General features: G+C 43.3%; 2 protein-coding genes across 3 annotated transcripts in view; one reads left to right on the top strand and one right to left on the bottom strand.

Moving 5' to 3' along the window:
- Positions 1 to 22,162, top strand: part of LOC145507478 (uncharacterized) — a 301,802-nt gene that overhangs the window by 30,810 nt on the left and 248,830 nt on the right. The gene's annotated exons all lie outside the window — the stretch shown is intronic.
- The window catches only part of TNR (tenascin R), a 93,918-nt gene that overhangs the window by 14,817 nt on the left and 56,939 nt on the right, over positions 1 to 22,162 (bottom strand). Inside the window, exons 14-16 of the mRNA XM_081494042.1 lie at positions 20,768 to 20,911; positions 19,984 to 20,114; positions 18,983 to 19,115 (exon numbers count right to left, since the gene is read on the bottom strand). Coding sequence (XP_081350168.1) covers positions 18,983 to 19,115; positions 19,984 to 20,114; positions 20,768 to 20,911 — 408 coding nt within the window. The remainder of the gene's footprint in view (positions 1 to 18,982; positions 19,116 to 19,983; positions 20,115 to 20,767; positions 20,912 to 22,162) is intronic.

Below are 22,162 nucleotides of genomic sequence, written 5' to 3'. Positions count from 1 at the left end.
GTGAGCACCTCCCAGCACCCTCCTTGCCACCTTGGGAACACAGTGATTATTTCCTGGCTTCCAGGATATTCTCTAGCTGGTCTTTAGAGCAACTGGCTTGTCTGCCTTCCTTTTTCCTTTCTTTTCTCACTGCTTGAGTTTCTCATTTTAGATCAACATAAAACACGCTTGTCTTCAGCTCACTTCTGCCTTATGCACTAATAGCCCTTTCCCCTGAATCCGTCTCAGTTCCTTAAAGGGGACAGAACCCCACATTTCTTCTCAATACACATATAACACCAGGCCAAACTTTAGAACAGACAAATAAATGATCTTATATAGGCTCCTTCACATTGATAATGTTGATTATTTAATATTTCTGTTATAGATCCTTTCAAAAGGCTCAAAGATATTAGTTGTTTTAAAGGTAGAACTACCAAAAACAAATATAGGACAATGAGATAACTTGTTCTAGAGGAGAGAAGCTTTTACATATCTAAAAGGCTGTCATATAAAAAAGGGATGCATTTTTATAAAGTTAGAAAACAGGGATAAAATCAAATTAAGAAAAAAGTGGACCTAAGGAGTGTCCTGGGTTGGGGAAGATTCCCTGGAGAAGGGATAGGCTACCCACTCCAATATTCTTAGGCTTCCCTTGTGGCTCAGCTGGTAAAGAATCCGTCTGTAATGCGGGAGACCTGGGTTTGATCCCTGAGTTGGGAAGATCCCCTGGAGAAAGGAAAGGCTACCCACTCCAGTATTCTGGCTTGGAAAATTCCATGGACTGTATAGTCCACAGGATCGCAAAGAATCAGACACGACTGAGTGACTTTCACTTTTACTTTCAAGGAGTGTATGAGTTTGGATGGGATGAAGGTTCCAGACTGCACCCTGGGAGAGGAAGGGGCATGTTCTCTTCCTTCTGGGCCCCCACATTGGACTGGTTAGTGGAGGCGCTCACCAAACGTGTGCAGGGCTGATGCATAGTTGCTGGATGCACTTGCCTTACCTTTGACAAATGGCAAGTCCACCTTGTGGCTTAGAGATTCCACTTACTATAATTTAGTCTGTAGCATTAATGGAAAGAATCAAAAGCATTTTGCTTATATAGACTATCTGGGGCAGCAATATTCACATCTTGGGAGTTTGAAGGAGACATTTACTATGAAACCACTCCCCTCCACCCTACTACAGCTCTCAAGACTGTCAAAGTTTTACCTCCCACCACCAGTCCATGATCAAATTATTACTCCTTTTCACCTGTTGAGAGGAAGCAGACTCATTAATTGTTCCCAAACCAGAGACTATTAAAATTGAATTCCCTGGGTTCTGCAGCAGATCTGCTTAATCAGAATGCTGGGGGTGGGGGTGGCTGAGTGTCAGAAATCAGTATTTAACTAAAGCTCTTCAGATGAGCCTGAAGACCAGCTGGATTTGAATTCCGCAGTTCCTCTAGTATGTTTTCCTCTTCTTAAAGAGTCCAGAGCTGGAACTGGTTAGCTAGACTGTGCCCTAAGGGGTGCAATGATCCACTTTCTCTGCTGAGATCCGCATGGCAGAGTGGATAAACAGACCGAGTGTCTGTCTCTCTCTCTCCCTACCCCCCTTTCCTTCTTTTCTTTTGCATTTTCCCTTTCCTTCTCTCTCTCTTTCCCAGTGGGCATGTCTTGAGTAGGCTGGTCCCAAGATGTGTAAATTGAGCGAGAGGGGATAAGAGACTCTAATTATCCTTGAGTTTAAGCCTTGTGTCCCAGTTTTTACCAATAAATTCTCCTGTGGGGTTATTGGGCTCTGGTTTAGTTAATAATACATAATACACTGGTTCCCAATGTGCTTTGTTCATTGCATGTACACTGTAGCTTCATATGTTTTTAGGAGATGGTCAGGGCATTTTTTGGGCATCCTTAGCTCTCTGGATGTTATACATCTAAAATACCAAAACTCACCTTTAATCCTAAATCCTTTTTCCAAGGCAGAAATTTTAGGATGAAGACCAAAACTGGAAGGCTTTCCTTCTCTTCCCCTTTGATACAATTACTAGGACCTGGCCTGACAAAGAGGGGTTTTTTTTCTTTTTCTTTCTTTCTTTTTTAAAGCACAGGCTGTGGTGATTACCAAGTTAAGAGGAAAGCAATGCCAAGTGATCGGTACACTGAAATGTCTTACGGCTAAGTGTTTCTAGATGTAATTGGGAGATCAACAGGGTCAGGGCATTCACTGGAAGAATGGCTCAGAAATTGGTTTCTGTTGGGCATCTGGAGGCTGAATGCTGAGTAGAGGGAAGTGAGCTATGTGATAAACAGTGCAAACAGAGAGCCCCCAGTCAGCTGGGAGTGAGGGGAGAGACTCTGTCCCTGCTCTGTTCCTTACTTGCTTTGTGTTATTGAATGTGGTCTTTAAAATGGTCAGATTAATGGCTTTGGAGAGTGTCTGCCCAATCTAATGGCCTTAGCATCAGAACTGAACTATGATATCAGTATTTACCTCTGAGAACAACCTCAGCAAGTCTCTGCAACTGCAGACAAAAGGTGCTGTTTCATATTAGCACAGATGAGACCACCTCTGGCCACCCACCCTTACACTTTTTTCTCAGAAGTGGGTCTGTGGGTAGCAAAGTTTGAGGAACCAGTTTGAGGCTGTGGACAGGGAAAAGTTATCTGTTTAGCCCACATGGGCTGTCAAACCTACCACCTTGGCCTCCTTCACAGTATCTTCCAATTGATTTATGTGTTTATTCTTTTGTGTATTCACTCAGCAAACATATAGGAAGTGTCTGTTGGGTTCTAAATATTGGGATAAGAGATTGAAATATAGGGAAGAAAAAGACACAGTCTTATTTTTCAGGTTGCTCACACTCTGGTGGGAGAAACAAATATAACCCCAAGTTCTGAATACTCTGGAGAAGAGATAAACAGGAGTATGTTAAGGCTGTATATTGTCCCTTGTTTATTTATATTTATTTATATGCAGAGTACATCATGTAAAATGCCAGACTGAATAAAGCACAAGCTGGAATCAAGATTACCAGGAGAAATAACAACCTCAGATATGCAGATGACACCACCCTTATGACAGAAAGCAAAGAGGAAAGTGATGAAAATGAAAGAGGAGAGTGAAAAAGCTGGCTTAAAAATCAACATTCAGAAAACCAAGATCATGGCATATGGTCCCATCACTTCATGGCAAATAGATGGGGGAACAATGGAAACAGTGACAGACTTTATTTTCTTGGGCTCCAAAATCACTGCAGATGATGACTATAGCCATGAAATTAAAAGATGCTTGCTCCTTGGAAGAAAAGCTATCACCAACCTAGACAGTGTATTAAAAAGCAGAGATGTTACTTTGCTGACAGAGGTCTATCTTGTCAAAGGTATGGTTTTTCCAGTAGTCATGTATGGATGTGAGAGTTGGACCATAAAGAAAGCTGAGCACCGAAGAATTGATGCTTTTAAACTGTGGTGTTGGAGAAGACTCTTGAGAGTCCCTTGGGCTGCAAGATCAAACCAGTCCATCCTAAAGGATATCAGTCCTGAATATTCATTGGAAGGACTGATGCTGAAGCTGAAGCTCCAGTACTTTGGCCACCTGATGCAAAGAACTGGCTCACTGGAAAAGACTCTGATGCTGGGAAAGATTGAAGGCAGGAGGAGAAGGGGATGACAGAGGGTGAGATGGTTGGATGGCATCACCGACTCAATGGACATGAGTTTGAGTAGGCTCTGGGAGCTGGTGATGGACAGGGATGCCTGGTATTCTGCAGCCCATGGAGGTCACAAAGAGTTGAACATGACTGAATGACTGAACTGAACTGAACAAGGAGCTATCAAAACAGGGACGTGCACATGTAGTGAATTCTGTGGCTGGTAAGGGTAGGGTGAGTGGTGGCATATGGGGCAGGGGTTAGAAAGTGCTAATCAGAAAGTGCTTCTTATTTTAGGAACCAAGGTAGAAATTAGTCACAAATTGATGGAAGAGGGATATTCTAGGTCTGTGCAAAACGTGGTCTATCTGGGAAACTGCAGGTTTCAGCCAGGAAACAAGAGAAAGAGCTGGGTTGAGTGGGTGAAGGAAAGTCTTGGGGAAATAAGAGGGACTGGATCATGACATTTAAGGAGTTGGACCTTCTCCTGAAGGAAATAAGATGAAGAGCCCATTAATAGACTTTAAGCTCAAGTTTTTAAAATAGCATTTTCCCTGTAGTGTGGAGAATGAATTAGATGGAGGTGAGAGTGGAGGTAAGACCTCATTCAAGAGGTGGCAGTAGGAATCAGGTGGAGAGGTAACAGTAGCCTTCAAAGAGCCAACGGGAACATAGAATTAACTGTGCAGTCAACAGCTTGGATGGCTTTATCTTAAGCAGGGTTTCTGAGGAAGGTCCTTAAGCTCTGAAGACCACTTGCCTTCTACCTACCAAGGGCTAACAGAACAGGCTTCTAAATCTTCCCTTTGAAGATCAGCTAAAGGCACCCTAACAGCAAAGAAATGTTCTGACATAATTTAATATTCCTTAGATTTACTAATATGAGGAGATTCAATTCTATGGCAGATTAATTGATCATAGACTGGAAGCTTTCAGCCTGGCCCGTCTCTGTGGCTCTTGATTTAATATCGCAAGGAAAGGGTGGAGTCATTGTAATGCCTCCTACCTAGTCTCTTCCTGCCATCCTAGCCCCACTTGCATCTATTCTCTATATTTTAACCAGGGTAATATTTTTATAATGTAAAAGTGATACTGTCTCATCCTTTCTCTCACTTACTGAGACCCTCCTATAGCTTCTCCAATCAGTGGTTCTGATTGCAATGGCTTCTTGCAATTAGAATAAAATCTAAAATCCTTCACACATCCTATAAATTCCTGCATGCTCTGCCTCTGCCTTGTACTCCTCCCTCTTTCCATTGGCTTTCTTTTAATCTGTTGGATATGCCAAACTTATTCCTCCCTCAAGGTGTAGTAATTACTCTTCTCTAGGCTTGGAATGCTCTTCTGTGTGATTCATTCTCATCATTCAAGTCCTGGCTCAAATGGCTCAGCTCAAAGAGAGGTCTTTCCTGACCACCCTTGTTGAGGCCAGAGTGTGGGATGTGGGAAATAGTGGCAAGTGAGTTCCAGTGCAGAGGAGATAATTTGAAAGAAGCCTGGGTCAGACCTACTTGCTTATCTTGGAGAACCTCCCAAAGAGGCAGAAGGCAACTGGGATGACCCTGTTGCCTATCAGGGACATAGATGCTGGTGACAGTGATTTTTGGGAGCCTGTCCTACTACAAGGACACTGGTACTGGTAAGTGCTATTTTGAAATCCTTCCTCTATCCTATTAGCACAAAAGGTTTACCCACTCATCCAGCATCAGCCTTGGACCCCCTGGACCACAACAGCTAGCCTTGCCAGAACCCGGCACTGCCTATCATGGGCCAGCAGCTGCCACTTGGCTCAGAGCCTGGCAGCCAACCAGGCCAGGGGCCAGCGCCACCTGCGAGCGTACCCGCAAGAGTCAGCCCCCCTGCAACAGAAGGACCCACAGAGCCCACACAGGGAACACTGCTAGAGTATATAACTCTGTGACCAGAGGCAAGTGTGCTGCTGGGCTCCATAGGATGTTCCTACATAAGGCTACTAATCTGAGATCAGGAAACATAACTGACCTACTTAATACACAGAAATAAAAACAGAAAGTGAGACAGAATGAGAAGACATAGGAATATGTTCCAATGAAGGAATGAGATGAAACTTCAAAAGAACTAAACAAAGTGGAGATAAGCAATCTATCCAAAAGAGTTCAAGGTAACAGTCATAAGGATGCTTGATGAACTCAGGAGAAGAATGAATGAACACAGAGAGGAGTTTAACAAAGAGTTAGAAAACACAAAGAAGAACTAAACAGAGCTAAAGAAAACAATAACTTAAGTTAAAAAAACTACACCAAGAGAAGTCCGCAGTGGACTAGATGATACAGAAGAATAGATCAGAGAACTGGAAGACATTAGAAATTACCCAAACTGAACAGGAAAAAGAATCTTAAAACTTGAGGACAGTTTAAGAGACCTTTTGAACAACATCAAGTGTACTAGCATTCTCATTATTGGGGCCCCAGAAGGAGAAGAGAGAGAAAAGAGGGCAAAGAACTCGTTTGAAGAAATAATAGCTGAAAACTTCCATAACCTGGGAAAGGAAAGAGACATCCAAGTCCAGGAAGCAGAGTCCCAAGCAAGATGCATCCAGAGGTCCATGTCAAGATGCTTTATGATTAAAATGGCAAAAATTAAAGGTAAAGAGTCTTAAAGGACTTCCCTGGTGGTCCAGTGGTTAAGAATCCACCTGCCATTTCAGGGGACATGGGTTCAATCCCTGGTCCAGGAAGATGAAGAAAGCTGAGTGCCGAAGAATGGATGCTTTGGAACCATGGTGTTGGAGAAGACTCTTGAGAGTCCTTTGGACTGCAAGGAGATCAAACCAGTCCATCCTCAAGGATATCAGTCCTGAATATTCATTAGATGGACTTATGCAGAAGCTGAAGCTCCAGTACTTTGGCCAGCTGATGCAAAGAACTGAGTCATTGGAAAAGACACTGAGGCTGGGAAAGATTGAAGGCGGGAGGAGAAGGGGATGACAGAGGATGAGATGGTTGGATGGCATCACTGACTCGATGGACATGAGTTTGAGCAAGCTCCGGGAGTTGGTGATGGACAGGGAAGCCTGGCATGCTGCACTACATGGGGTCACAAAGATTCAAACACAGCTGAGCAACTGAACAAACTGAGGGGCAACTAAGCCCGTGTTGAAGTCTGAGTGCCTAGAACCCAGGCTCCATAACAAGAGAAGCCACCGCTATGGAAGCCCTGCACACTGTAACAAAGAGTAGCCCCTGCCCACTGCGACTAGAGGAAGCTGCACACAGCAGGAAAGAGCCAGCACAGCCAAAATTAAATAAATAAATTAATTAAAAAAGAATCTTAGAAGCAGCAAGAAAAAAGCAACTAGTTTCATACAAGGGGACTCCCATAAGACTTTTCACTGACTTTTCAGCAGAAGCTTTGCATGCCAGAGGGAATAGCATGATATATTCAAAGTGAAAAAAGGAAAGAACCTACAACCGTTCTCTACCCAACAAGGCTACCTTTCCAATTTGAAGGAGAGATAAAGAATTTTACAGACCAAAAAAAAGCTAAAAGAGTTCAGCACGACTAAACTGGCATTACAGGAAATGTTAAAGAGACTTCTTCAAGCAGAAAATAAAAGACTATTATTAGAAACATGAAAATTACGAAAGGAAAACTCTCATTGGTAAAGGCAAATGTGCAGTAAAGATAATATATTAACCGATTATAAAGCTAGTAGGGAGTTTAAAAGACAACAGCAGTAAAATCACCAATATCCACAATAAGTTAAGGGATACACAAAGGAGAAAGATGTAAAATATGATGTCAAAAACATCAAATATGGTGGCGGGGGTAGTTAAAAAAAGCACAATGTAGTGCTTGCAAAAGAACAGATCAATAGAGCATGGAATAGAATAGGGAGTTCAGAGACAAATCCATGTACACATGGGACTTAATATATAATATAGCACCACGAATCAATTGGTTATTCAGTAAAAGAGGGATTATTCAGTAAAAGATGGATTATTCAGTAAAAGATGCTGGGGAAATTGCCTTACTATACCCCTACCTTATTTGTTGTTATTGTTTAGTCGCTCAGTTGTGTCTGACTTTTTTGCAACCCCATGGACTGTAACTCCCCAGGCTCCTCTGTCCATAGGATTTCCCAGGCTAGAATACTGGAGTGGGTTGCCATTTCCTTCTCCAGGAGATCTTCCCGACACAGGGATTGAACCTGCATCTCCTGCATTGGCAGGCAGATTCTTTACCACTGAGCCACCTGGGGAACCCATCCTTACCCTATACTGTAAATAAAATTAAGACTAGATATAACAATACATCTAGAAAGTTAATAGAACATGTAGAAAAATATATTTGTGTCCTACAGGCAGGGTGAGATTTTTTTAAAGAAAGACCTCCAAAGTTCAGATAATTATAGCTAATACTTAACTAGCACAGGAACCCTGATGAAAAGATGGACAAACTATATGAACGGGTAATTTACAGAAGAAGGGAACTCAAAAGTCTAACAAGTATTTGAAGAGATGTTTAAAAAACACAAACATTATTTAATGAAATTCAACTAGAACAGTGAGATATCAATTACGCCTATTAGACTGTCAAGAATTACAAAGCTGGATCATGTCAAGTCATTAGGAATGATGTGTATCATTATGAAATAGGATCCTTCATGCACTGTTGGAGGCAGTGTAGACCAGTACAACCATTCAGGAGAGTAGTACTTAGTTAAACCATATAAACACATACCCAACAGTTCTCTTCTGGATACATATATCCCAAAGGTATTGCCTCACTGATTTATATGTGGACATGTATGAGGTATTTACTATAGTGCCATTTATGGTGGAGGGAGACTGGAGACAATGTGATGTCCATCTTTAGGAGAATGAAGAGGTAAAACATGATGTGTGCATACTGTGCAATATTTTGCAATGGTTGGAAGCAAAAGATTTTATACATGTATAACAGTGTGTGCAAGACCAGGGTTAGTCGTGTCCAACTCTCTGTGACCCCATGGACTGTAGCCTGGCAGGCTCCTCTGTCCATGGAATTCTCCAGGCAAGAATACTGGAATGGGTTGCCATTTCCTTCTCCAGGGGATCTTTCTGACCCAGGGATTGAACCGGGGTCTCCTGCATTGCAGGCAGATTCTTTACCAGATGTCTGGGCCACCAGGGAAGCCATTATAACAACATAGATGGATCTTAAAAATGGTGCTGAGCGAAAAATAGAATAGGGAATGAGTTATGCAAACTAATAACATTTACATACATTTAAAATATACTTAAGGCAAGTTTACAAAAATACATTTAAAAAACACAACAAAAGTTTACAAATTGAGCACATCAAAATGGCTGCATATGGAAGGTGGAAGAAAAGACGAGAGGTAAACAGAAATAAATGAATAAACAGAGAGGGGCCTTGTTGGAGATTGACTCCGGTCATATGTGATAAAAACTGAGTGGTATGATTAATTCAGACCTCTCATCTGACACCCATCCGTCTACCCATGGTGGGCATGCATGGGAATGGTTTGTTCAGATGGGATGCTTAGAGCCCTGCCACCTTCTTCAAATCCAGGTCCCAAAGAAAGGAGAACGTGGGCCTCTTTTTTTAGGGATCTGCTTGTTTCAACAGCAAGAAGTCGAGCTGTTTCTAAGTAGTGGAGAGGAGAGAAGCCCCTTCAGTGCCCTACTTAGGTGTAGGGAAGTATGGCATAGATAGGAATAGATTGCAATGAATAGTGGTCATCACGCTCTCCTTCCCCACTGATAACGATGTGGACTTGCATGACCCACTGTCTGTTGTCCCAGAACCCAGGGTTTGCCCACCTTCATTAATTTTCACAACCTCAGAAAATGAAGCTCATGTCAGATCACACTCTTGGAGTTTTCTTGAAAAGCCCCAGAGAGCAGCTCAGTCTGGCTGCTGCGAGAGCAGGGGTGGAGCGAAGGCAATGAAGAGAACTTCTCATTATCCATCTCTGGGTGCCTCCAAAAATGATTGTCTTCGCTTAACCTCAAGGTCAAGACAACCTATTTTATAGTGTTCACTGTCTCCGAGGACAAGCTTTAGTGAGCACTTTGTTTGCTTCTTATAGTATTAAAATAGACAATGAAATCTGCTTCTCGGAAGATCATTTCACCAAGTCCCTGTTGCTCTGTGGGGAATATTTGTTTCCTCATTTATATTCATGTCTCTAAAAGACAAGTAGACCTTGGATGAAATTTCAGGCGACAGTAAATTATAAATAATGTATCCATATTTTTTTTTCTCTTCCATACTACTTGTATTTAATTCCCCCCAGAGTCTTGTGCAAACACCAGAGACAAGAGGACAGGAAGCTATTAACATGATGGAAACCATGAAATGGGCTTATATTATATGGCAGGAATACAATGAGAAGAGACATCTTGATCAAAGGAATTTTTTGAGGTTTTGTGGGAGCCAGTTCTTTTCTTTTTTCCTCTCATATTATTTTTTTAACATCTCAACTTTTTCCTAAACCATTAAATTGGCATCTGCATGTAATGAGTTCTCTTTGCTTGGCCCACCCAGGATAAGATGAGGGTTTGTCAGTGGACGGAGGCCACTTTGGGGTCCAGCCTTAGACTGTTTTGTTCCCTAAGACACGACATAAAAAACACTTAGAACAAACAGCTGAGGTCAGTCTAAGAATAGGATACTGCTAAGTGGAAGCTCAGGTACTGTTAGTGAAGTCAGAAAGGGTGTAGGTTACTAGAATGAAATTAGCCTCTAAATCCATCATCCCTGGTGTTCCTCAGATCTCTTGCTCAGCAGGAGTGATTCATGGGGCTCAGGAGGGCAGCCCTTCAATCTTTCGAGTAAGTGAAGATAACTCTGCTCTTTGTTTTTCTTTCTTTCTCTCCTCTTTCTCTCTCTCTTTTTAAAGGATGCTGCAGATGGAGCTTGCAGGGTGCTGTATGTGGCTTCAAGGATGTGAGCGGAGTATGCTCTGGTCCTGATGGAGGGGCAGGGAAAGGATGGATTAGAATGTGCTGAGTGTCGGCAGAGGGTAGGAAACTCAGAGAACTACAGAATCAGGCCCGAGGCACTGCTGCTCCAACCACTTTTCCCAGAGGAAGTCCACTCTCAGGGGATGTCAGGAGATATCCAGGGCAGACAGGGGACTTCTGGGATGAGAAACACCTGGATGCCCAGGTGCCCAGTGAAAGTGAAAGTCGCTCAGTCGTGTCCAACTCTTTTCGATCCCGTGGACTATACAGTCCATGGAATTCTCCAGGCCAAAATACTGGAGTAGTTAGCTGTTTCCTTCTCCAGGGGATCTTCGGAGGCCTCTTTTTCCCCCCAAACTCTTCTTCAAGGAGTCTAGCTCATGTCACCTGTCAAGTAAACCCCAGTCCTTCTTTTCTTGATAACATCTCCACCTCTACACTCAGGAAGGTGGTACACTTGTATTCTCTTCTTCTCTAAGAAAATTTGTTTTTTTGGAGAGGGATTTAGGAGAGGGGGGAGGGCATGGCACAGGCAATGAGGACTCATTAATACTGACATGCATATTTTCAAATTATAGTTTTCTCCAGGAGGGAAGGTTCCCTTTCCCCCACACCCTCTTCAGCATTTATTGTGTGTACTTTTTGATGATTGCCATTCTGACCATGTGAGGTGGTACTTCATTGTAGTTTTGATTTGATTTGCATTTCTCTGATAAGTAGTGATGTTGAGCATCTTTTTATGTGCCTTTTGGCCATCTGTATGTCTTCTTTGGAGAAATGTCTATTTAGATCTTCTGCCCATTTCTTGATTGGATTTTTTTTAATATAATAAGCTGCATGACCTGTTTGTATATTTTGGAGATTAATCCCTTGTTGGTCACTTCATTTGCAAATATTTTCTCCCATTCTGTGGGTTGTCTTTTCATTTTATTTATGGTTTCTTTTTCTGTGCAAAAGCCTTTAAGTTTAACTAGGTCCCATTTCCTGTACCCCAATGTCCATTGCTGCAGTATTTACAATAGCCAGGCATGGAAGCAACCTAAATGTCCATCAATGGAGCAATGGAGAAAGAAGGTGGGAGAGACATATATCTACCTCTAGTGGAATATTATTAAGCCATAAAAAAGAATAAAATAATGCCATTTGCAGTGACATGGATGGGCTAGAGATTGTCATATTGAGTGAAGTAAGTTAGACAAGGACAAATATCATATGATATCGCTTATATGTAGAATCCAAAAAAATGGTACCAATGAAGATATTTACAAAACAGAAATAGAGTCACAGATATAGAAAACAAACTTATGGTTAACAAGGGGGAGAGAAGGGGAAGGATGAATTTGGAGATTGGGAGTGACATATACACACTATGTGTGTTAGTCACTCAGTTGTGTCTGACTCTTCGCAACCCTATGGACTGTAGCCCACCAGGCTCCTCTGTCCATGGGATTTCCCAGGCAAGAATATTGGAGTGGGTTAGAACACTGGAGTGGGTTGCCATTTGATAACTAATAAGAACCTACTGATTCTTACTAAGAACTAATAAGAACTAATTACTAATCATACTAAGAACTAATAAGAATTACCCAAGGCCCAAGGTAAGAGAAACCCAAGTAAGACGGTAAGTGTTGCGAGAGGGCATCAGAGGGCAGACACACTGAAACTAAAATTACAGAAAACTAGCTAATCTGATCACACGGACCACAGCTTTCTCTATCTCAGTGAAACTAAGACATGCCATGTGGGGCCATCCAAGACAGATGGGTCATGGTGGAGAGGTCTGACAGAATGTGGTCCACTGGAGAAGGGCATGGCAAACTACTTCAGTATTCTTGCCTTGAGAACCCCATGAACAGTATGAAAAGGCAAAAAGATAGGACACTGAAAGATGAACTCCCCAGGTCAGTAGGTGCCCAATATGCTAATGGAGATCAGTGGAGAAATAACTCCAGAAAGAATGATGGGATGGAGCCAAAGCAAAAACGATACCCAACTGTGGATGTGACTGGTGATAGACGCAAAGTCTGATGCTGTAAAAAGCAACATTGCATAGGAACCTGGAATGTTAGGTCCATGAATCAAGGCAAATTGGAAGTGGTCAAACAGGAGATGGCAAGAGTGAATGTCGACATTCTAGGAATCAGCAAACTAAGATGGACTGGAATGGGTGAATTTAACTCAGATGACCATTATATCTACTACTGTGGGCAAGAATCCCTTAGAAGAAATGGAGTAGCCATCATGGTCAACAAAAGAGTCCAAAATTCAGTACTTGGATGCAATCTCAAAAACGATAGAATGATTTCTGTTCATTTCCAAGGCAAACCATTCAATATCATGGTAATCCAAGTCTATGCCCCGACCAGTAATGCCGAAGAAGCTGAAGTTGAATGGTTCTATGAAGAACTACAAGACCTTCTAGAACTAACACCCAAAAAAGATGTTCTTTTCATTATAGGGGAATGGAATGCTAAAGTAGGAAGCCAAGAAACACCTGGCATAACAGGCAAGTTTGGCCTTGGAGTACAGAATGAAGCAGGGCAAAGGCTAATAGAGTTTTGCCACGAGAACGCACTGGTAATAGCAAACACCCTGTTCCAACAACACAAGAGAAGACTCTACACGTGGACATCACCAGATGGTCAACACCGAAATCAGATTGATTATATTCTTTGCAGCCAAAGATGGAGAAGCTCTATACAGTCAGCAAAAACAAGACCAGGAGCAGACTGTGGCTCAGATCATGAACTGCTTATTGCCAAATTCAGACTTAAATTGAAGAAAGTAGGAAAAACCACTAGTCCATTCAGGTATGACCTAGATCAAATCCCTTATGAGTATACAGTGGAAGTGACAAATAGATTTAAGGGACTAGACCTGATAGAGTGCCTGATGAACTACGGACAGAGGTTCGTGACATTGTACAGGAGACAGGGATCAAGCAAATCCCCATGGAAAAGAAATGCAAAAAAGCAAAATGGCTGTCTGAGGAGGCCTTACAGATAGCTGGGAAGAGAAGAGAAGCGAAAAGCAAAGGAGAGAAGGAAAGATATTCCCATCTGAATGCAGAGTTCCAAAGAATAGCAAGGAGCGATAAGAAAGCCTTCCTCAGTGATCAGTGCAAAGAAATAGAGGAAAACAACAGATTGGGAAAGACTAGAGATCTCTTCAAGAAAATTAGAGATACCAAAGGAACATTTCATGCAAGGATAGGCTCGATAAAGGACAGAAATGGTATGGACCTAACAGAAGCAGAAGATATTAAGAAGAGGTGGCAAGAATACACAGAAGTACTGTACAAAAAAGATCTTCACGACCCAGATAATCACGATGGTGTGATCACTCACCTAGAGCCAGACATCCTGGAATGTGAAGTCAAGTGGGCCTTAGAAAGCATCACTATGAACAAAACTAGTGGAGGTGATGGAATTCCAGTTGAGCTATTTCAAATCCTCAAAGGTGATGCTGTGAAAGTGCTGCACTCGATATGCCAGCAAATTTGGAAAACTCAGCAGTGGCCACAGGACTGGAAAAGGTCAGTTTTCGTTCCAATCCCAAAGAAAGGCAATACCAAAGAATGCTCAAACTACCGCACAATTGCACTCATCTCACATGCTAGTAAAGTAATGTTCAAAATTCTCCAAGCCAGGCTTCAGCAATACGTGAACCGTGAACTTCCAGATGTTCAAGCTGGTTTTAGAAAAGGCAGAGGAACCAGAGATCAAATTGCCAATATCCGCTGGATCATCGAAAAAGCAAGAGAGTTCCAGAAAAACATCTACTTCTGCTTTATTGACTATGCCAAAGCCTTTGACTGTGTGGATCACAATAAACTGTGGAAAATTCTTCAAGAGATGGGAATACCAGACCATCTGACCTGTCTCTTGAGAAACCTGTATGCAGGTCAGGAAGCAACGGTTAGAACTGGACATGGAACAACAGACTGGTTCCAAATAGGAAAAGGAGTACGTCAAGGCTGTATATTGTCACCCTGCTTATTTAACTTATATGCAGAGTACATCATGAGAAATGCTTGGCTGGAAGAAACACAAGCTGGAATCAAGATTGCCGGGAGAAATATCAGTAACCTCAGATATGCAGATGACACCACCCTTATGGCAGAAAGTGAAGAACTAAAGAGCCTCTTGATGAAGGTGAAAGAGGAGAGTGAAAAAGTTGGCTTAAAGCTCAACGTTCAGAAAACTAAGATCATGGCATCTTGTCCCATCACTTCATGGGAAATAGATGGGGAAACAGTGCAAACAGTGTCAGACTTTATTTTTTTGGGCTCCAGAATCACTGCTGATGGTGACTGCAGCCTTGAAATTAAAAGACGCTTACTCCTTGGAAGGAAGGTTATGGCCAACCTAGATAGCATATTTAAAAGCAGAGACATTACTTTGCCAACAAAAGTCCATCTAGTCAAGGCTATGGTTTTTCCAGTGGTCATGTATGGATGTGAGAGTTGTACGGTGAAGAAAGCTGAGCGCCGAAGAATTGATGCTTTTGAACTGTGGTGTTGGAGAAGACTCTTGAGAGTCCCTTGGACTGCAAGGAGATCCAATCAATCCATCCTAGAAGAGATCAATCCTGGGTGTTCATTGGAAGGTCTGATGTTGAAGCTGAAACTCCAATACTTTGGCCACCTCATGCGAAGGATTGACTCATTGGAAAAGACCCTAATGCTGGGTAGGATTGGGGGCAGGAGGAGAAGGGGACGATAGAGGATGAGATGGTTGGATGGCATCACCAACTCGATGGACATGGGTTTGGGTAGACTCCGGGAGTTGGTGATGGACAGAGAGGCCTGGCGTGCTGCAATTCATGGGGTCGCAAAGAGTCGGACACGACTGAGCGACTGAACTGAAGAACCTACTGTAGAGCACAGGGAACGCTACTCAATATTCTGTAATGACCTCTATGGGAAAAGAATCTAAGAGTGGATATATGTATATGTATAACTGATTTGTTTTGCTGTACAGTGGAAACTAACACAACATTGTAAATCAATTGCACTCCAATAAAAATTAATTAAAAATATCAAAACTTTATGGTCACTGTGTCCATTGTGTCTTCATTTTGTCCAGAGCCTGTCGTTATGTAAACAATAAAATTTACCATGTCAGTTGCTTTGAATCTTAAAAAAAGTATTGACATGCAAATGATTCTGTAAGCTCTGTGTAATTCATTCAAGGACATCTGCATGTGAGGTGACAGAAAGAGCCTGCAATCAGAGAGACACGTGCATCATACTCTGTATGCAGTCCCTCTTTTTATGGGCTGTCCCTGTAAGGGGTAGTGAAAATCTTCTCCTCCTACAGCTTTTTCAACAGAAACCCCTCTTCCTGGGCTCTGAACCTGGGATTTAACTGTTCCTCTCAACCACCATTTATTATATCTGCTATGTACCCAGATTTGTGTGAGGTGATATCTTGTGCATTGCTTCCGTCCCTCAATTGTCACTATGCCACTGGTCATTTCAGCCGGTTTGGGAGGCATCAGTGATTGAGATTTAAATTTGAGCTTTGCAGGGAAACTCTGTGAGAACTTCTGGACATAGACCCCTCTTTGCCATGTACCACTGTAGTTGTAATGGTAAGTCCTTCTCTGGTTCCCCAAACTGCATGGAACAACTTGGGTAGGAATTACACTGATGTTACAGGCAAGCGGGCTCTGCAGTGCTCTCCTTTTCAGGGGGGCTCCTTTTCAGGGGGGTTATCGGTCATGCTGCAGAGGCTCAGTGTCAACTGAAGTCTCATAAAAAGAACAAATACCTAAATACATCTTGATGGTCCCCCTGTACTGTCCACGGAACAAAGCCACTACCTTGGGCTCCATCCCAGATTTCCACAAATTGTCAACCCTTTGTTTACTGGATCTTACTGGGCCCCCAGCTGGATTTGGGATTCTAGACTCAAACTATTTCACACCCTTTAGGGGTGACTTCATTTAACAGAGGCCAGCAGAGGGCACAGAATCTGGCATGCTCTTACAGTCCCGGCGGATCTGGACCAAGGCACAGCTGCAAGATACTGCAGAAACCCCAGGCATATTGTCATCCTGCTCACAACCACTAGCTGTGGTATTACTAGGATGGGAATTGAAAGCTCATACTACACTGAGCAAGCAGTGAAACCCATGCATTTTGGGAATGAAATGAGTAGTTTATACCTAATAAATATGCAGATCAGGGGCTTTGTTTATGTTTCTGTCATCTGTGTCCTTTTTAGGGGAAGGAAAATCTTAATTCAGTGAAAAGCTCCAATCCCTGGGTCTTGGGGTGGTGGCTTGAGAAGGGAAACCCTGGAGGACTCTTTAATTAACCTGTGAATGTGCAGGGAAGGGCTTGAGCGAGATGGTGACACCTTGGTTCTGAGGTAAGACACCCCTGAAAGTCATGGAGCTTGAGCTTACTTGACTTCAGCCCCATAAAAGAGATCAAGTGTCCTCCAAATTCTGCTTGTCAAAGACCCATCTTGGATTCAAGGCCAAGGTTTATTTTTATGTTTTAATTAAAAATTGTTTTTCTGATTATCATGCTCATTGTTGACACTTTGCAAGGTATTGAAAAGTATAAAAAAGAAGGAAAAGGGCGACTCATTCATAATTTCACTACCCTACGGAATCACTGGTGACATTTGGGTGTATTTGAGCCAGTGACCTGCTTTGTCTTTTAGAACAAGTCTAGTGGGGGAGGCACCTGGGTAGATGGGTGACTTTCTGTCACCTCTCGCCAGTGATGGGAGGATGGGCTCTGGGGGTGGACAGGAATCCAGTCACCCTGGTACTCTGAGATGACAACTGAAGTGTGTCTACAGATAATGAACATGCTTCACTTGCCCCTGCTGGCTCAGATGGTAAAGAATCAGCCTGCCAGTGAAGAAGCTGCAAGAGCTGTGGTTTTGATCCCTGGGTCGGCAAGATACCCTGGAGAAGGAAATGGCAACCCACAGCAGTATTCTTGCCTGGGAAATCCCATGGACAGAGGAGTCTGGTGGGCTACAGTCCATGGGTTAGCAAAGACTCGGACACGACTGAGCAACTAACAGTACACTTGCCCCACATGGTGTACAGCCACCCTCCTCTAAACATGGGGTGGGGAGAGAATTCAGTCTGGGCCGAGCAGCCCCACATTACAGACTGCAGAGAGGCACCATGGAAAGCGGCAGGAAGGGTTGTTAATAGCACAGACCGCAGAGCTAGCACACCTGGGGTCAATCCTAGCCTTCCTACCTGAGAGCTATGGGGTCTTGGGTGAGTTACCTCATCTCTCTTTGGCTCAGTTCCCCTATCTGTAAATAAGGATACTAGAACATACCTCATAGACTGTCATGAGGATTAAGTTAGAATACATAATACTGTTATAACAGTGCTTGTCAAACAGCCCTCAAATATCAGGTATTAGTTTATTTCCTGTTGTACATGTTAGACCAACCTTACCCCTTAAGGTGGGCTTCCCTGGTGACTCAGACAGTAACGATTCTGCCTGCGATGCAGGAGACTCAGGTTCAATCCCTGAATCAGGAAGACCCCCTGGAGAACAGAATGGCAACCCACTCCAGTATTCCTGCCTGGAGAATCCCATGGACAGAGGAGTGTGTAGGCTGCAGTCCATGGGGTTGCAAAGAGTCAGACATGACTGAGTGACTAACACTTTCACTTCACTTTTCACCCCTTAAGGGTATTTCCAGTATCTTCTGCTGATATTGGGTTAGCCAAAAAGTTCATTTGGGTTTCTCTGTACAATGAGATGGAAAAACCTGGACAAACTTTGTGGCCAACCCAATATCTAGATGAAGGAAGGCAGAAGGAACACTGGATTTAGAAGTGGAGGACCTTGGTTCAAGTTCTGACCCAGCACTTACTACCATGTAAGTCATTTGATTTCCATACACCTAAGTTTCATCATCTGAGGTGAATGGGGATGATAAGACCCTTCTCACCAGTTGTTGTAAAAGGATGGGTTGAGACCATAGAAATGCAGAAGTGCTTTGTGGATGAAGAACTGTAAACTTCATACTGGGGCTTTATTTGTGCGACTTTTACCAGGTGAATCTGAGTACAGGCAGCAGAGGCAGGAAGGAGAGAAGGACAAACTGCTGGAAAAACCCTTGCAGAAAATCTGCACGGGAGCCTGCTGTCTTACTTGGTGCACTTAGTTGGTGCAGGAGGACCAGGAATCTGTGCTGCTGCTTCCTATGGTTGCCTTGGTAGTGAGAGGTTCCTGGCAGGGCCGTGGAAGTGGAGGAAGGCAGGAGTAGGGGAAAATAATTATTTTCCTTTGCAGGAAGAGGCAGTTGAGTTTCTCTGATGGGTTCCTCCCTGGCCAAGTCTCAGCAGAGGCTGCTGAGGAGCCAAATGCCATGCAGGGGAGGAGGAGACGTCAGGGTGGAGGTACCTCTCTCACCTGTGGTGAAGGCAGTGGAGGTGATGCCGCTCCGCTCAGTGTCCTGGGCTGCCTGCAGGAGCACCATGTAGCCTGTGCTCTCGGACAGGCCCTCCAGTCGGATCCACGTGTCCTCTGCATCCACAATCAGCTCCTGCAGGATGAACCAGGGGAGGGAGGTGGAAGGCGGTAAGCAGAGGGGTCACCGTGGAGGGGAGTGGGGAAGGGAAGTCCAGACCCCATGGTCAGTATTACAGTGACCATTTTTATTCTCTCGTCCCACATCACGTAAGGAGAAGACGTTCCCACAAGCAGAGAGAACACCTCCTATGTGGGACTGAGGCCAGCTCCCATCCCATGGATGCACATTGGACAAGCTTAGCCCTGGATTGTTGAACCCTATGGTGTTCAGATCACATGGGGTCTCCTGGAGACGTGAGGAAGGAGGAACCTAGGCCTCCCTCTTCCCCACCTGCAGACTAGCTCTACTGAAACCTATTCTGTATATTTGGTTTCTGAATATGATTTCATTTAAAAAAAAAAGATTCCACTGTTACAAACATTTGACAACCAGTGCTATAGGTGGCCTGTTTCAACTGACCACCTAAAACAGAAATTTGTGATCTCTTTACTGTGGGCTGTATAGATGGAGCCTTTATCGTGCTTATCGAGAGGCATGTGAGACTGTCGAATTTGTTATCCAGCTCATGTTTGCATGGCCCTGTTAGTGAAAATTCATTCCAATACCATGTACTTATTAATTGGCTTGGAAGCTGGTATTGGCAGCATCAACCACAACTGTGTGAAGTGGCAGGGTAGATGCCCCTATTACCTAGAGCAGAAACTGAGGCTCAGAGAGGTTGAGTGTTTTGCCTCAACTTGCACAGAGAGTAAGAGTGGAGGCAAGACTAATACCCAAATGTCTGGCTTGCAGATGAGTGCTCTTTCCTCAACAGCCTGCTGTGTATCCATAATGGCAAACCTAGCTTACTCCCTATGGGTTGCTTCCAGAAAAATCTCACCTTGCGGCTTCCATCAGTGGATTTGTAGGTCAAGACGTAGTTCTCAATCTCTGCTCTGGGAGGCTGCCAGGAGATCAGGGCGCTTTGTCTGGTGACTTCACTGGCTGTCAGATTTGCAGGAGCATCCAGGACTACAAAGAAGAGAAAGCCAGGAGTGGGGGCCCCTCCAGCTCCTCCCTCTTTGATGCCAGGCATGTGGACCAATTTGTCCAACTATGTGATCTCTGGGCTGCTCACATGGTGACTCCAGCTCTAGCTTGGACAGGAGCATAAAGGGCACTCCTGGGCAGAATCATCCGGTGTCACGATCATTCCTGAAGCTATTTCCTCCTTCTCTTACCTGGTCCTCTGGGCCTGGATGTGACATCTTCCAGTCTGAAATCATGACCTTGTTAAACCTGCATGTCTGCGAGTTCACTCTTGAATTTACATCATTCCCACATGTATACTTTTGTCTACTGTTCTCCCGGCCATGACTGTACCTAGCAATTCTCTCCCAGATATTAAGCCCTTTAGTATCCATCAGACTTTTATGGGCCAGAGGCATTCCCAATACTGGCCTCTCTTGACATGGTTCTACTGCTCTCAGCCAGACTCAGGAAGAGAGTTGCAGCCCACTTTCACTGGCATTTGGGCTGCTCTTAACTAAAATAAGAATGCCTCATAACTGCATTGTCCAAAACCTATAGACTCTAATCTAGTCCAGCCCTTGGAAACTGATCATTTTCAGGATCCATAAAGGCCTCCTGGGATATTGACATGGAGCGACCACTCGAGTACTCACGGGTAGAGAAGTTGGTACTGACGGTACCACTGGTGAGAGGCCCACTGGTGGCATACATGGTGACAGTGTAGTGGGTCCTAGGAAGCAGGTCAACAAGCTGGAATTCCTCACTGTCTCCATCAACCAGGATGGTCTCTCCAGCAACTAAAATCAGATGGTTATGGATAAGGACTGAATAAGACTATTCAACTTAGGAGAGACTTATCCAATCCAAAGATATTCCTTTAAAAAATGCACTATTAGAGTATTTTGGAAAAAATCCTTTAGATGTTATTTAACTTAGCATTATATTCCATACAAAGCTCCCCTCTCATCTTGTTTTGCATCATAATTGAGAAATTATTTGGAGGCCAATTAGTCTTTTGTATAACATCTACTTGGGTCTCTGGAGTTAGAAGAAACCAAATCTTTTGTTTCATGACCCCTTCCTGCCTTTCACTCCTCCTAATCAGGTTTTCTCTCCTCTAGGCTAAGAACATTCAGCCCAACCCCCATTACATGTATGAAAGTGAAAGAAAGTGAAGTCGCTTAGTCATGTCTGACTCTTTGAGACCCCATGGACTGTAGCCTGCCAGGCTCCTCCGTCCATGGGATTTTCCAGGCAAGAATACTGGAGTGGGGTGCCGTTTCCTTCTCCAGGGGATCTTATGAGATGATTCTAAAACTGTCACATTCCTGGCCACCTTTCTCTAAACAAGGACAAGTTTATCAGTGTCCCTGCTGAAATGCAAAACTCAGAGGAAAATCGAGAACAATAATTGAGGTGAGCTGACAACGAAAGAAACAGGTTAAGACTCTGCTTTTATTTGTGCCAAGTATGTATATTAATCCTGGTCCTGGGATATTGTTATCATAGGCTGAGATTAAAAATCATCAAAGATCATGTTTATAACCCCCCCAACCTTACCTTGGATAGTTGATTTTTTGCACCCATGGGAAGGGATCTGCGTTCATTTCTACTGCATTTTCCCTTGTTTACTGAGTGTGGGGCTACCATTTCAGTTTACTAAAATATATCTGAATTTGGATTTTAACAATCACAGTTTTGTTTGAAACATAAATTTGGTATTCATATCTTTTCTATATTCATTCAAGCTGTTGATAAAACTGTTCATTAGATCAAGGCCAAGCCTCTTATTGTGTCTTGAGAATACTTCTGAGTCATTCAGCATTTAATAGAGTTTACTGGGCACTTCTCCAAACAATGGCAGGGCTGAAGTTTAAATTTTTTGTGGTCTAATGACATAGAAAAGTATGCAAACAAGTTAAAATCTAAACTAGCTCTTTGAAAGAGCTCATATAATGGCTCTATCTTTTTAATATCCTCGTTTGCAACATGGTGCCAACAGTCAATGATCCAGCCACATCAACTATGGCAGTTCCTGAGACTCTCCA

Source organism: Giraffa tippelskirchi, chromosome 5, assembly GCF_054371585.1.
Source record: "Giraffa tippelskirchi isolate mGirTip1 chromosome 5, T2T-mGirTip1v1.2.pri, whole genome shotgun sequence".
Lineage (NCBI taxonomy): Eukaryota > Metazoa > Chordata > Mammalia > Artiodactyla > Giraffidae > Giraffa > Giraffa tippelskirchi.
This window is presented reverse-complemented; position numbering and strand designations above follow the sequence as displayed.